This window comes from Mesocricetus auratus, unplaced genomic scaffold (assembly GCF_017639785.1).
Source record: "Mesocricetus auratus isolate SY011 unplaced genomic scaffold, BCM_Maur_2.0 Super-Scaffold_100676, whole genome shotgun sequence".
NCBI lineage: Eukaryota > Metazoa > Chordata > Mammalia > Rodentia > Cricetidae > Mesocricetus > Mesocricetus auratus.
Window position 1 is genome coordinate 96,418,513 of NW_024429266.1, and position 16,888 is coordinate 96,435,400.

The 16,888-nt window shown below is 50.7% G+C and overlaps 1 protein-coding gene across 3 annotated transcripts in view; it reads right to left on the reverse strand.

Annotated features, from left to right (window-relative positions):
* Positions 1-11,041, reverse strand: part of Adamts10 (ADAM metallopeptidase with thrombospondin type 1 motif 10) — a 29,994-nt gene extending 18,953 nt beyond the window's left edge. For 2 of the 3 annotated variants that reach the window (XM_005081330.4, XM_013121500.3), the window contains exons 1-5: positions 10,896-11,041; positions 4,864-5,050; positions 4,295-4,641; positions 3,045-3,201; positions 1,799-2,016 (exon numbers count right to left, since the gene is read on the reverse strand). In XM_005081330.4, coding sequence (XP_005081387.1) covers positions 1,799-2,016; positions 3,045-3,201; positions 4,295-4,641; positions 4,864-4,951 — 810 coding nt within the window. In that variant the 5' untranslated portion in view covers positions 4,952-5,050; positions 10,896-11,041. Of the gene's footprint in view, positions 1-1,798; positions 2,017-3,044; positions 3,202-4,294; positions 4,642-4,863; positions 5,051-5,198; positions 5,448-10,895 lie in introns of those variants that run through there. The other variant, XM_040737965.1, reaches the window with a different exon arrangement.
* Between the last annotated feature and the right edge of the window lie 5,847 nt (positions 11,042-16,888).

Consider the following 16,888-nt stretch of genomic DNA (forward strand, 5'->3'; position numbering starts at 1 on the left):
CACGAAATTCTCCATAGTCTATGTGCGAGATAAACACCTGGAGGCTTTGGCATTTATAAGAGTCTTGGAGCCAGCTGCCACTAGACACCAAGGGATGCTTGCAGATCTGAATGCGGAGCAACAAGGCTATCTGTTTTTTGTTCTTTTTGTCTGAAATGGCCTCACCATGTAGACCTGGTTGTCCTTGAACTGACTGTGCAGACCAGGAGAGCCTCAAACTCACAGAGACCTCGGGCCTCTGCTTCACAAGGGCTGGGATTAAAGGTGTGCACCACCACACCCGGCCAAGGGGGTCATCTGCATGAATGGACAGGCAGGCGCCCGTGTGCAAGGATACTGCGTGCATAGATGTGCCTGGGAATATACTGCTAATCTCAGTGAGCACCTGCTGCTTGAGCGCATGCATGTGTATTCTCGGATGCGTGAAGTAGTTAGAGGTGACAGCTGGCGTCTTCTTCAATCGCTCTCCATCCTGTTTTTCTGAGATGAGGTCTCTCACTGAACCCGAAACTTGCTGATTGGGCAAGGCTGGCCACGTGGCTAGCCTGAAGGCTCTGCCTGTCTCCATGTCTTAGGTGTCTGCATTACAAGTATGTACCACCTTGCCCAGCTTTAAAAAGATTATTTATTTGCGTGTGCGTGTCCGTGCACACATATGCAATAGCATGCATCGGGAGGCCGCAGGACAGCTTGCAGAAGCCAGCTTGCTCCCTCTACAGAGTCCTGGGATCTAGGCTTGGCGGCAGGTACCTTTATGCGCCGAGCCATTCTGCTGGCTCTCTTGCTTCGTGCCGTTTAAGTGCGGTTTCTGAGGCACAGCAAAGCACTCTACTGACCGCGCCACCTCTCCAGCCCCTGCAAACACTTACGTAGCACCTACTACGAGCTATGCGCTCTCTTTTTTCTTTCTTCAAGATTTATTTTTTAATTGCATGTGTGTGCAAACGGGCAGAATTGGAAAGAGACGCTATAGGATCCCCTGGACCTGGTATTTATTGGTGGTTGTGGGATGCCTTATGCAGATGCTGGGCTCTGAACTTGGGTCCTCTGGGGTAAGTACTCTATCACTGAGCCATCTCTCTGCCCTCCCATGATCCCTGCTATCCTGTGCTCATTTGTTATTTTTTAAAATTTTTATTACTTATGAAGTATATGAGTGCTCTATCTGCGTGTATACCTGCACACCACAAGAGGGCATCGGATCCCACTATAGATGGCTGTGAGCCGCCGTCTGGTTGCTGGGAATTGAACTCAGGACCTCTGGAAGACCAGCTGGTGCTCTTAACCACTGAGCCATCTCTCCAGTGCCTTGATACAAGGTCTTTCCCACAGCTCAGGCTCATCTTTACCTTCCACTTCTCCTTCCTCAGCCTCCAAATGCTGACATATTAGGAGCAGGGGGATCCCAGAGCCTTGTGTGTACCAGGCATGCCATGCACTGTTCTAAATGCAGTATCTGCTCACCGGGTCTACCGTAGTCTTTACAGGTGGTTAACACAAGGCAGCAGCAAAATTGAAGTTATAAAGCAGCAATGAAATAATATATGATTGTGGGGTCACCACCACATGAGGAACTGTCGTAAACGGAGGAAGGTTGAGAGCCACTGACCTAAGGCTGCATTTAAGTCCAGGCAGGTTTTTCTCCACTAGAGCATCTGGCCCTAGACTCTTTCTCACTCTTCCCTCTCTCCACTTTATCGTTCCGACTCCTGGTTGCAGATCAGCGGTGAGGGCAGGACGCCTAGAGGCTAGCTGCAGGTCCCCGGGACTCCAGGCCCAGGAAGGGGGAGGCACTTACAATGTTCATGATGGCCAGCACATACTGCTCCACGTCTCTCCGCCCGTGGTAGGCCACCATCATCTTGTCGGCTACCACCAGGGTCTCCACATAGCGCTCCCTGCTGACGGATCGCTTCAGGCCCGGCTGGCCTCTCTCCGTCTCATTCCCCAGGGGCCTGGCAGGCGGTGGCTTCAGGGTACGCAACCACCATGGACGGCCCTTCCACGGTTTCTCATCTGGGAGACAAAGCGGAACCAACTCAGTGCCCGTTGCTGGTGGGTCCCAGCACTGCCTGACAACTGTCATGCAGAACTCTAGGCGATCTGGGACTCTTCTTCCTAGTAGCTTTAGTAGACAGCGTTTGTTCTTGTTTGATCCCCTGGCCTCCACCTTCCTAGTACTGTGATGAAAGGTTTGTGTTCTCACACTGGCTTCACACAGCTTTCCTGTTCTCTCAACCCCTAAACGTTCTACAGTGACCAGTCATGTTTTGAACATATTGTATGAACAGTGCCCGTGCCCTTCAGCTGCCTGACTATGAGCTGTGCACGTAGAGACCAGAGGTTGACACCAGGCATCTTCCATCTTCCTCGATTGCTCTCCACTGTACATCCGGAGGGAGGTTCTCTCACTGTAGGTCAGAGTTCACTGACTGATCTAGTCTAGTATCCAGCTGCTCCAGGGATCCCTGTCTCTGTCTCCCCAGCCCTGGGGTTTTAGGTGGCCTCCTACTCCTGCCTGGGTGCTAGGGATATGAACGGATACATTCTGGTCCACATACTTGCATGGTGAGGGTTTTACTCCCAAGCCATGTCCTCAGCCTGGCTTCTGTGTGCATATTTTGTAGGGCCTTTATAACTCGGGTAAGCATTCTACCACTGAACTCACTCCTAGGTCTTATCATTTCGGCTGCATAGCCACCCAAGTGTCTGCTCTGACCACTCTGCAGCTTAACTGTGTAACCTAGCAAATAATTCTTGGTAAGGGTCTTCCCCACTGAACACCTATCACAGACAACCGACCACAGCAACGATGGGTCACTCCACTGCCTCACAGCATCATCCTCTTAGGATCTACATCCTTTCTGGTCCCTTTGCCTGAAGACGAATGGAGCTCTAGAATTCAATTGCTGTTCTTTCCCAACAGTGTCGTTCCCCACTCTACGGCGCCCTACGGACCTCTGTGGTGGAAAGACTGCTGCCTGTCTTCGCCTCAGGAGTAATGTCATATAACCTCCCTGCCCATCCCCAAGACACGGGAGTACCTCTCACTCCACAGGCTGTGTCCAGGTGGGGGTGACGCAGAGAGGAGCGCTTGTATACCACGTGGGGGCCACTCTCTTCCGGGCCTCGGCGACCCTTGGGCCCACCTTGCAGGGGCTCAATCAGATACTCCTCCTCTCCTGCCACGATCAGACCATGCTGGGCGGGGACAGAAAGCTCAGTTCAGGCATTGGCATCCTGGACCTCTCTCTACGATCTCATCTCTCTCCTCACCTTTATTGGTACTAGGACTCAAACCTAGATTCTTGTGCATGCCAGGCAAGTACTTTACCACTGAAATACATCCCCAGCCCCCTTTCTGGTCCTGTTCTTTTTTCTGAGGTGGGGGTCTTATGCAGCCCAGGCTGGCCTGAAACTCATTATGTAGCTGAGGATGACTCAGAACTTCTGTCTCCACCTTCCAAATGGTTGGGATTATGTACTTGTGTCACCACATCCAGTTTGTATTCTGTGTGCCTGCGTACGTGCGTGCGTGTGCGTGTGCGTGTGTGTGTTCACACTCTGTAGAGGTGACAGCCTGAGCACTTCTCCAGGTGGGGTCTCTCACCGGATCTGGAGCTTGCTGTTTTCTGGTTAGACTGGCTGACTATGAAGCCTTCCCAAACCTGCCTGCCTGTGCCTACCATCCAGCACTCCAGTTACAGGTGTGCATAGGGTGGGGAATCTGAACTCAACTCCTTGTGTAATAACTCTACGCACTGAGACACCTCCTCAGAAAGAAAAAAAACTTAAAAAATTAAAAATGCAATCTCATCATTTCTCCCCTTTCCTCCGCTCAGTCCCTCCTACACTTCTTAATTCCTTCACCGTGTTTTTATCATTTATTTGTGTGTGGGTGTGCACACACCACAGCACATGTGTGGAGACCGAGGACAACTCGAGGAAAGTTATTCTCTCCACGTGGGGCCTGGGGAGCGAACTGAAACCTTCAGGACCGGCAGCAAGCGCCTTTACCCATGGAGCTATCTCACTGTCCTTACTGTTACTGACTCCGTCGTGCTGTGCTGTTTGTCTGCTTTCTTGAGAAAGATGTCCCTTTCCTTTCGGCCTTACGTAAGGCTGTACATTTTCCTTTAAGTGCGTCTTCAGCTGCATCTCAAAGGACTGACGAGCTCAAAATACTTTCAAAACACCCCACTCTGACTGCCCCATTCTGTTGATCATGCATTGTTTCTTAACTTCCAGAAGAAAAGTGAGTATTTCCCCCTGCTTCCCAGAACCCTCAGCTCACCAGGCCCCCACAGGTGCTGATGGCCACGTGGGAACTACCAGCCTGGCCTTGTAGGTGGCCAGCGTAGAGGCAGTGGGCTCGGGCAGCCCTCTGCCATGCCAGGCCCTCCCGTGTCCAGTATTCCACGGAGACGTGCCCCGCCAGGAGACGGGGGCTGCGGGTCAGATTCAGCAGGAAGTGAGTGCTGGGTGCGGCCACCTTGTAGAACAGGCGTGACTCGACTGTGGCCCCCGTACCCCGACGCTGCCTCCTGAGGGCAGGTGGAGAGAAGGCCAGCATTGCCCCGTTGTGGTCCACGCGGGTTGGGAAGGCAATCTCATAGCTCTCCAAACTGGACAGGAGTTCATCTATAGGTAGAGGGATCAGAAGACAGGGGTGGGTCCCCGCTGCCGAAGCCAGTAATGCTGGCGTCACCCATCCCTGAACCCAGGTCACCAAATATTCTGCCTATACTCCCAGGACTCAAGAATCCCCCAGCCATAGCCCACTGACTTCTCTTTTTCTCAAGGACCAACTGGCTTCCTTAGTTTCTTGTTCCCTTCCAATCGCCACCACTGGATGTTTCCTACCTTGAGATCTGAAGGCATGCGTGATCTTGAACGTGAGGCCCAGCCCCAGGGCAAGGGCCCAGCGGAGGATCTGGCAGGCAGAAGCCATAGGGGCTACGTGTCCACATGTCTCTCCCCAGCCCCGGCTGCTGGCAGCCCCTACAGTGCTGCCTCCCCTGTTCACAGTCTGGGCAGCATCACCGGTCTCCTGGGAAGAGAGATGAGTCAGGAGTCGTCTTGGTCCCATTGCCCAGCTTGTGCCAAGGCCCCTTGCCAGACTGAAAGGGGTCTCCACGAGCAAGGCACTTCTGTCGGAAGATTCCTGAATAGTTTTAGTATTTGTTTCTATCTCTCACCTCCTGCCCATCATGGCCACACTCAGAGGGGACAGGGACCAGGACAAAAAAGCCACCTTCTCATGTCAATGACCTAGAATCACCTGGGAAGTGGGCCTCTGAACATGCCTGTCAAGACAACAGTAATCAGGACCATCGAGGTGGGAAGACCCAACCTAAAAGTGGGTGGGGCGCCAGGAAGAATGGTCGATGGGTAAGGATGCTTGCCACCAGGCCTGACAACCTGAGTTCAACCTCCCAAGCCCATATAGTGAACGGGGAGAACTGATGACTGATGCCTCCAACTTCCACTGTGTGCATGTAGCACATGAGGGAGTGGGCACATGCGTTTGTGCACATACACAACACACACACACACACACACACACACACACACGTGCACACGCACGCGCACACACACAATCAATGGATATAATTACTACAGAGAGGGAGAAGGCTGGGGCTGGGTCTCTGCTTTCTGTTTATGGATGTGATGCGTCCAGACGCTGCAAGGTCCTGGCCACCTGACTTCTGCATCCCTGAGCCGTGAGCTAAAATAAGCCCTTTATCCCTCAAGTTACTGTTGCCGGTGAACCTCGCTTTCAGCATAACAAGTTCCCTCCTTGTACAGACGAGAGGTGACGAAGATGGGCGAGTTACCCAGCAGAATGAGGTAGAAAGCAGATTCACTTATTGGCCTGGGCTGGCATGGGGCTGGGGGTGAGGAAGATGATCTCGTGGCTCCCCACACGACAGTAAGTGTTGTCTTCCACACCCCCTGAAGCTTTGCTCCCGGGAATGATAGACACTGCAGTATGGAAAAAGAAGGCTGTCTCGGGTTGTGATTTGTTCTCTAGAGAAGCCAGCTAGACACCAGGAAGCTGAGGTGCACCAGGCAGGGGAACTGCAAAATCAAAAGTCTGGGGGAGGGTGAGCAGTTAACTGGCTCAGCAGATTTGCTGTGGAAGTTTGCCTGACCAACCTGGGCTTGCTCTCCAGATCCTGTGTGGAAAGAGAACTGACTCCTGAGTTGTCCTCTGACGTTCACACACTAATCAATAAATATCCTTTGACCTCCTTAGGCACGCATGCACCCACATCCACATACATCAATAACAAAACAGAAAAAAAAAAAAAGGCTGGGTGGTGGTGGTGGCGCACGCCTTTAATCCCAGCACTTGGGAGGCAGAGGCAGGTGGATCTCTGTGAATTTGAGATCAGCCTGGACTACAAGAGTTAGTTCCAGGACAGTTCCAAAGCTACACAGAGAAACCCTGCCTTGAAAAACAACAACAAAAAACCAAAACTAAACCAAACCAAACCAAACCTCTACGATCCTGCAAGGCCTAGCTTTGCTGGCCAACAAGCCTGATGCCTGGAAACACACACACACACACACACACACACACACACACACACACACACACACACACACACATACACACACACACACACACACACACACACACATACACACACACACACACACACACACACACACACACACACACACACACACACACACACACACACACACACACACACACACACATACACACACACACACACCACATACACACACACACACACACACACACACACGCACACATACACACACACACACACACACACACACACACACACACACACACACACACAGACACTCACACACACACATACACCATACACACACACACACACACACACACACACACACACACACACACACACACACACACACACACACACACACACACACACACACACACACACACACACACACACAGACACTCACACACACACACATACACCATACACACACACACACACACACACACACACAGACACTCACACACACACACATCATACACACACACACACACACACACACACACACACAGACACACAGACACTCACACACACACACATACACCATACACACACACACACACACACACGCACAAACACACACACACACACACACACACACACTCACACACACACACACTCACACTCACACACACACACACACACACACTCACACACACACACACACACACACTCACACACACACACACACACACACACACACACACACACACACACACACACACAGAAACCCCAAACAAAAACCAAACCCAAACCCGATAAATGTAACTTAAAAAGCAAAGCAAGCAAACAAACCAACTCCTGAAACCAAGCAAAAAACTTAGGTCACTTGAAAGCTGGGGCAATGGTCAGGGACAATTCCCTTTCTTCAAGTCCCCCAACACCTTGGGACCTGGCTTTGAATTCCTAGCTACAGATAGTTTGTTTTTCCCCTCTCTGGTTTTGGTTTTGCCAGACAAGGTCTCTCTGTATAGCCCCGACTGTCCTGGTACTCCCTCTTTTGACCAGGCTGGCTTTGAACTCAGAGATCTACCTGCCTCTGCCTCCCTAATCAAATATGTGCGCACAAATATGTGCGCCACTATGCCTGGCTTATAAGTAGGTTGTTAATGCCCCACATTGTGGTTACGTATTCCCAGAGGCTTTGACCTCACCTTACATTCCTAGCCTTGCTCTTTTGTTTTTAAAAAATTACATTTCTTTGTTTTGTGTGTGTGGAGGTCACAGGAGAGCTCTCGGGAGTCGGTTCTCTCCTTCCACCATGTGGGGCCGCGGGATCCATCTTAGGTCAGCGGGCTTGGCAGCAAGCTCCTTTCTCCACTGAGTCATCTCGCTTGCCCTCAAGTCCTGGTCTTTATTCTGCTTTTGCTCTCAGATCGGGCAGGCCTGTTTCTCAGGCCTCTGCCTCAGGCTAGTCTGGGGCAGACACTTCTTTGGGCTAACCACTCTGTGCCAAGCCCCTTCTCTGCCCTCTGGTCTCCACCCTCCACCTCCTCTTCTGTGCAAATCCAAGCCCCCCTTAATCACACACTGTCTTGTTTTCTTTGCCTTCCAGCCAAGTCTGAGAGTCGATCCCCAAACAGGGCAGTTTGGCAGCAGAGAGAGAAGTGGGAATTTCTCCAACATGCTAGTGGAGAAAGCCACATTCCCTACTTCTGCTTGGGTCCTTCCAGTAATAGGACTCTCGTATATTTTGAGACTCTGCAGTTTTGTTCAGCCAGGCTAATGTGTACCCTTGGTTGGACGGTGGATTCCTTTAGTCTTCCTCTCAGCCCCCATTTTGGGGGGCGGGGGGCAGGGCCTCAATAGTTAGTGTACTGTTGAATCCTTGTGTATGGACTCTTCTGCCAGTTGGCACTGGGCAGGCCCCCAGCCTGAAGGGATGCGAAGGGAAAGAGGCAGGTTGACCTTCAGCCCCAAGCTTTGTTTGTTTGAGACAGAATCTCACACATCCCAGGTTCACCTCAGACTTCTTACGCAGCTTAGAACTTGAGTTTCTGATTCTCTTGCTTCCACTAAACCCAGTCTGTGCAGCGCTGGGGATCGAACCCAGGCCTTAAGCACTCTAACTGATCTATATTCCTTGAGATGAGTTTCTGGAGCTGAAAGTTTGCTGAGTCTTCTGATCCCTTCCTTGGGCCGGGTAATAATCCTCTTGGCTGTCATCCTTTTCAGTTCCTAAAGTAACATCTCCCACTCCCCCAAGGGTCTTCTTCCTGTTTCTTCCTGCCTCTTTCCCTACACTCCTTCAACTAAATCTGAAACCGACCCACGCCGCAGGAGAGATAGCTCAGTAGTTAAAAATGGTTTTGTTTCCTCCCAGCACCCACACTAGGCAGATTACAACCACTTATAACTCCAGTTCCAGGGGATCTGATGCCCTCTTCTGGCCTCCATGGGAACCTACATAAACATGGTACACATAAACTCATGCCAACACAAACATATATACATAAATACGTTTTTGAAACGTATTTAAATTTTAAAAAGACTCTGACTATGATTCCTTCTGGCCTTAACTACCACTCAAGGTAGCCACAGTCTCAATACAATGGAGACAGGGACCCAGCCTCCCAACCTCTGCCCCCTTCTCATTCTAGTCCTACAACCCGATTATGGTGCCTTTGAGACCCCACCCCTCCCAATAACTACACAGGCTATGTCTAGTCTTTCTGGCTCAGGTGGGGATTAGAAGCAGGGTAGAAGAACTGGATGAGTGACTGTTGGAGGTGGGGGGTCACCTGCCCACAGGGTGGTAACTACTGGTAGGAGTGACACACTCCCAATCCCAAGATGGGGCTATGGGAGAGATCACAGATAAGTCAGCAGGTCTGGGGAGACAAGGTTTGTAGGTGGATGGGTTCCAATTGAGAGGGGTCTCCTGCTTGGCTGGGCACAAGATCACAGAAAGGGAATCTATACTCCGAGTGTGTGTATGTGTTTGTATAACTCTGTGTGTGTGTGTGTGTGTGTGTGTGTGTACATCTAGGCTTGGCCCCTCGCCCCCCCCCCCAGCAGGCTGGAGGGAGGCCACCAGCCTGGGGGAGGGGGCAAGGCTTGGAGGAGAAAATGCCTCCGGAAAATATGGCTCCATCCCATCCCTGGGATCCTGGAGGGACCGGCACTCCACACCAAGACCTCTGTAGGCCAGGCTGTGGGGGGAACCCTGCTGCAGAGGCTTTCCGGTGGAGGACAGTCTCTTGGGTCAGGCATAGGCAGCCATCCGCCCGGGAGGGTAGGCCCCCCTCCAGGCATTGCACATCTGGCCTGGCTGCCGTGAGCAGACAGACAAAGGCCCAGCCAGAGAGGAGGCCTGAGGGGGAGGGGGCTGTGCTGGTCACCACCCCCATTACCACCAACCAGCTGTTAATTAAAGTGTGTCTCCCCTCCCAGCCCAAGAGTACTGTGGCCTACATGACCCACTGAGAGGAAGCCGCAGCCCCAGTCAGACACACAAACACAAGCACACACATTGTGTAGGGCATCCACACCTGTATAGCAGGAAGGCCTGGTTCGCTAAACCCAAAGACACAACTGCATACTCCCAAACCCATGCATACAGAAACACATATTTCCACATGAACACCCAGGCAACCCATAAGCCCAGACAAACAAGTACATCAGAGGCCTATGTGCACAGTTACACAAGCCAAGACAACTCAGAAGCCCAGGGGCCTCCACACACTCATTTAACACAGAAAGCCAACTCACACAGACACATGTGCACAAGTCTCCACATTCACAGAAGAGGAGACAAACTCAAGTCCTACAAACTCAGACACATATACACACAGGTATTTCTACTAATCACACTCCAGAGAAATGCAAATATTCAGACACACTTGGCATCTACACACACACACACACACACACACACACACACACACACACACGAGAGAGAGAGAGAGAGAGAGAGAGAGAGAGAGAGAGAGAGAGAGAGAGAGAGAGAGAGAGAGAGAGGCACTTTTCCGAGTTGCAAACACCGCTTTACCCTCACTTAAGCAAACGCTCACACGCCTCAACAATCGGCTCGCACAGAGTCGCTCCCAGATGCTGACAGCCACAAGGACGCACAATCCGCTGAAGCACAGCCTTTTGGGTACGCGTTTGATCCCGATCCCCCACTCCCTACCCCGCCCCAAACCTGAGCCAACCCAAACAGGAGTTCCGTATCTGCACACTAGGGGACATCCCGCACCGACACAACACACGCACAGCGGGATCCGTGCGAGCGCATCTGGCTCCCGACGCACACAAGGTCACTCAGTCACTCATAGTCACTGCACTCGCGGGACTGCGTCGCCCAACTGGATCCCCGATCGTCGGTACCTGTGTGCCCGGGGCCTCTGGTCCACCGTGGCCGCACAGTCTCGCCGCCCAGCGCGCAGGAAGGGAGGGAGCGAGCGCGGCGGCGTGGCCGGGGGAGGGGGCGCGGGAAGGCACTCACTTCCTGAGCTGCCTGCCAGGGTTATAAAAAAAAAAAAAAAAAACCCAAACCCCGCCCGCCGCTGCTGCCGCCGCGGCCGCCGCCGCCCAGGGCCTCAGGCTGGACCAGAGCCAAGGACCCCGGAGCCCGGGTTACCCCGCCTTGCGCAGGGCGCCCCGCACGGGTGGAGATGCTTCGGAGGAACTTGGGGTGGGAGTTAGGATGGGGAGTTGGGGAAAGTTGTGGGGGGGGGGAGGAGGAGGAAGCGAGGGGCGGGGATAGAAGGCCGGGGCGAGGGGAATGAGATGGAGAGTGGGGGAGGAGAGGGCGCACACAGTAGGGGGATGGGCAGGGAGCCCGAATAGCGTGGATGGGGGTTAGGCGGGAGACTGTTGGGGGAGGAGAGTTTGAGTAGAAAGAGGTGGAGGAGGTGGCGGCTTGGGGGAAGGGGCAAAATTGAGTTGGGGGTTGGCGAGGGGGATGGGACGAAGGGGCGAGCCCTCCGTCTCGCCTCCATTAGCCGCGTCAACAACAGCTGTTATTTATTGAGGGCTGGTCTTTGCTGGAGCAAACATTTATTGGGCGCCTCCCCGTGTGCCAGGCACAGTGCCCGAGGGTGAGTGAATAAATCTCTCTTGGGTCCCGGCCTTCAGAAAGCTCCTGTCTGGGGGCTTTGATCGGCCTTGCCTCTTCCCTTGAGTTCACTACTTTTAACTCTCCGCGAGTGGAATGGGCCTGACCAGTCCCATTTTACAGATGTGCAAACTAAGGCCAGCCAGGGGGTGTCGTGGTCATCTTTAGGGGCGCAGTGCCTAATTCAAGAGGAGGCAGTACATGAAGGAGATCATCAGACCGGTGGTGCAGGGCTGGAATTCCAGCCAGCTTCATCCCAGACCTGATTGTGGGAGTGTCAAACTGTTACCCATAGTCTCAGAATTCCAGACCTGGCCCCCAGAGAGAGCTTTGGCCTTGGCCTTGACCGTCTCTGATTCTAGGTTTACTTATCCTTAGAATGGGGTAATGACAGCCTTTGTGGGGAGGAGGGGAGGAAAAGGGGTGATTGCCGGAGGAAACAGGGGAGTTTCAACCACAAACATTCGCTCTGTGCTGGGTTCAGCTGGGGATACCGGTAACGCACTGTCTCTAACCTGAACTTCGTCTGGACCCTGGAAATGACATGTTAGGGCTCATGCATACAGCGTGGACACCATACCGACCAGAGGGGCAGCTAAGTCTTAAATATGCAATTGCTGGAACCCCTACCCATGCCTGGCCTCTGCTAACTACTGCTCCCTGGGCCGCTTGCTTGTAGAAAAGGCAGCTGCTTTTGTCTTTTCTGGTGGGTCTAGTGCTGAAGGCTGCTCCAGCCACCGGTCCCCACCGGAAATATTTTCAGGGCTATTTTGACCTGAGTAGCTTCTGTCTAGGTGCTAGGTCCTGCTACTTACCAGCTTTGAAACCGCATAGTTCAATTAACATGCAAAACCTTGGTTTTCCCCTACATACCCTCCCTCCCTTTATATTACAGCCCCCAGAGTTTTCTTGGGGCCTCCTTTTCCCATCAGGGTGGGACAAGAGGCTTCGGCGACTGGAGGATGGTGGTGGACATGATTTCTTAATCCTCAGTGAGTTCCCTTGGGACTTTTATAGGGGATTCTGGAGCTTTTACTTTTATATATTTTAACTTAATTACATATATAGACTTGTATGCACATTGCAAACAGCCATAAAAGCAGGTAAAACATCCATACCTATAAATATTTTTTCCTTGGTGGCTTCTCTGTATACCCCGGCTACCCAGGAACTTGTTCTGCAACCAGGCTGACCTTGAACTCACAGAGATCTGCCTGCCTTTGCCTCTCAAGTACTGGGATAAAAATAATTTTTTCCCTTTGGTTTTTCAAGACAGGGTTTCTCTGTGGCTTTGGGGGCTGTCCTGGAAATAGCTCTTGTAGACCAGGCTGGTCTGGAACTCACAGAGATCCACCTGCCTCTGCCTTCTGAATGTTGGGATTAAAGGCATGCGCCACCACCACCCGGCTAAAAATAAATATTTTCAAAAGATGAATAAATCAAGTTAAAAGGTCAGGCACACCTTTAATCCCATCACTTGGGAGGCAGAGGCAAGCAGATCTCTGTGAGTTCAAGACCAGTGTGGTCTATAAGAATTAGTTCCAGGACAGCCTCCAAAACAATACAGAGAAACCCTGTCTCAAAAAACAAACAAACAAACAAATAGTTAGGTCTCAGCATATTGCCCATATTGGTGAGACAAGAGTTGCACATCACAGAGCCTGGATGGAGTGGGATTTAAGACAGGGCGCCGCCAGCATTGCTGTCAACAGGGAAGCCTCTTGTAAGCATGAAAATAGCAGGCGATGGAGACAGTGCTCTCGGGCATCACCGTTTGAGCTTTGAGCAGGCTGGTCCTGAAAACTCACAGCTAGGTTTTCCTACGTTCACCCCATCTTTCCTGATCACTAATTTGTGCCAGGTGTCAACTCTAGGACTGTGAGGACAAGACCAGGAGCGGGTGTCCATTCCTTAGGAGAGTCAAACATCATCCATCCCTCAGCAAGTCTGTCCTGACCTCACAACTTCAGTGTCACACCCTCCCACATCCCCTTTCCCATTTCCTGGTTTACTTTACTCTTGCCAGAAGTCACAATTGAATATGCTTTAGAGAACGCTTGCTTGTTTCTAGTGATACTCTGTCTCGCCCACAGAAAGACCAGCTTCAGAGGGAAGGACTCTTTTTTTCTCTTCCACTTATTTATTCTCAAATACATGTTTTAATTTGGGGGCATTATAATAAAATCACATTTCCCCCCCTTTCCTTCTTCCGACATCTCCCATGTGCCCTGCTACCACGCTCTCTTAAATTCATGACATTTGTGTGTGTGTGTGTGTGTATTAATAATTCAACCTGCTCAGTCTGTGTAATGCTAGATTATGGGTGTTTTCAGGTCTGACCCTTTGGTATTAGCCAGTTGGTGGGTGTGCCTTTCCTGGGAGAGACCTCCTGTTCTCAGCATTCCTTAGCTGCCTGTAGTTCTTTGTCTGGGGTTGAGGCCCATGAGATCCCCACCCCCCTTTCCGTGTTTGTCCTCGTTCAGATCATGTGCAGGCAACCATGCTGGTGAGATTTTATGGGTATAGCTTCTTACATTACTAGGAGACACAATCTTAGAGCAAACTCCCTGATGCTCTGGCTTTTGCTATCTTTCTGCCCCTCCTTCCAGAATGTTCCCTGAGCTTCAGGTGTGGGAGTGTTTTTGCAGGTGTATCCACTGGGACAGGGCTCCTGCAACTCTTCGTTTTTGATCTTTTATGATTTCCTGGAATGGTCTCTATCTCTTGCAAGGAGAAGTTTCCTTTATGAGGGGCAACAACCCTTATTTGTGGGAGGGATGGTGGGTTTTGTTCATCTCTGTGGTTCACAGGAATATCTCCTATGGTCTTACATCGAATAAATAACAATATTGAAAGAATGAGCTGATAAAAGACACAGTGGTGACTTGGTGATTTTGTTTATTTGGTTTTGTTTTTTGAGACAGTGTCCCATATAACCCAAGCTGGCCTTGTTGTTTAGTTGAAGATGACCTTGAACTCCAGATCCTCCTGTCTCTACCTCCCAAGTGCTGGAAGAACTTCCTAGGCCACTATGTCCTGATGATGTAGTTTGAATGTTAAGAATTTGTTCTAGGACAAGGCACCTAAGGGCAAAGTACATGTGACCAACAGTGTTTTAAGCCAGCTTGGACTGGCTTCTTTTGGGGGAAGATGTAATTTATAGTGAATGTTTAGAATCGTAAGGGATTGGACTGCAGGGCTGGCACTGCGGGTGCAATGGAATCCATTGTTACTTTAGGACTTTAGAATGTGGCAAAAGATGGGTTGGTTAATAACAATAAATGGGGCTTTATCTTTTTAAAAAAGATATACCTTTTAAAAATTTAAATTAGAAACCAGCTTGTTTTACATGTCAATCCGGGTTCCCTCTCCCTTCCCTCCTTCCCTGCCTCACACTAACCCCCTATCCTGTCCTAGGGAGGCTGAGGCCTTCCATGGGGGATTTCAAAGTCTGTCATAACGTTTGGAGCAGGGCCTAGACCCTCCCCCATGTATCTAGGCTGAGAGAGTATTCCTCTATGTGGAGTGGGCTCCCAAAGTCCAGTCGTGTACTAGGGATAAATGCTGATCCACTACCAGAGGCCCCATAGATTAACCAGACCTCCTAACTGACATCCACATTCAGGGGGTCTGGAACTATCCTATGCAGGTTTCCCAGCTATCAGTCTAGGGTCCATGAGCTCTCCCTTGTTCAGGTCAGCTGTTTCTGTGGGTTTCTCCAGCATGGTCTTGACCCCTTTGCTCATCACTCCTCCCTCTCTACAATGGGTTGCAGAGTTCAGCTCAGTGTTTAGCTGTGGGTGTCTGCTTCTGATTCCATCAGCTGGATGAAGACTCTAGGATGGTATATAAGGCAGTCATCAATCTCATTACAGGAGAAGGGTGTTTAAGGTGTTTCTCTGTTTAAAGTAGCCTCTCTACTATTGCTAGATTGTCAGTTGGTGTCATTCTTGTAGATCTCTGGACATTTCCCTAGTGCCAGATTTCTCTTTAAGCCTATAATGGCTCCCTCTATTATGGTATCTCTTCTTGCTCTCCTCTATTTTTCCCCTGACTCAATCTTCCTGCTCTCTCATGTCCTCCTCTGGGGGAGGGGGCTTTATCTTTCACAGGTGTGTGTGTGTGTGTGTGTGTGTGAGTGTGTGTGTGTGTGTGTGTGTGTGTACATGTCCATGTGTGTCTGGGTACACGTGGAGGCCAGAGGCCTCCTTCCTTTTCAGTTTTTAATTGTCATTTAAATTTTTTTTGTTAAATTTTATGAATGTGTGTGGGTGCATGGGTGTTTATGCCCGTGAGTGCAGGAAGGTGCCCTTATACGTCAGAAAAGGGTGTTGGCTTTCTTTGGAGCTGAAGTTACAGTAGCTGTGAGCCTGGGAAACAAACACTCTTAACTGCTGAGCCACCTCTTCAACCTGTTGTCTGTTTTTGAACTCATAGCTCTTTGGGGCGACCTGCCACCCAGCTCCCAAATAATCACACACGTGGAGTCTTATTCTTACTTGTGAATACCTGGCCTTAGCTTGTTTCTAGCCAGCTTTTCTTAAATTATCCTGTTTACCCTTTGCCTCCGGGCTTTTGTCTTTCTCTGTTCTGTATACTTTTATTTACTTTTTTCTCCATGACTTGCTGTGTAGCTGGGTATCTGGCCCCTGGCATCATCCTCTCCTTCTCCCTCTCCCTCTAGTTCTTCTCATTCCAGATTTCTCTTCCTATTTATTCTCTCTGCCTGACAGCCCTGCCTATCCTTACTCCTGCCTAGCTATTGGCCATTCAGCTCTTATTTAGACTAACCAGGTGCTTTTAGACAGGCAAAGTAACACAGCTTTACAGAGTTAAACAAATGCAACATAAAATAATGCAACACATCTTTGCTTCACTAAACAAATGTTCCACAGCATGAGTAAATGTAACACATTTTCAACTAACATTCTACAACATCAGCCCATTTGTTTGTTTTTTCGAGACAGGGTTTCTCTGTGTAGCCCTGGCTGTCCTGGAACTTGCTCTGTAGAGTAGGCTGGCCTTGAACTTAGAGGTTGGCCTATCTCTTCCTCCTATGTGCTGGGGTTAAAAGGATGTGCCACCACCACCCCTCGTGTTTTTTATTTTTTTTAAAACAATGTCTCATGTATTCCAGGCTAGCCTCAAACTCCCCCCCTTTTTTTTTTGGTTTTTCGAGACAGGGTTTCTCTGTATTGTTTTGGAGGCTGTCGGTCCAGCCTGGCCTCGAACTAACAGAGATCCGCCTGCCTCTGCCTCCCGA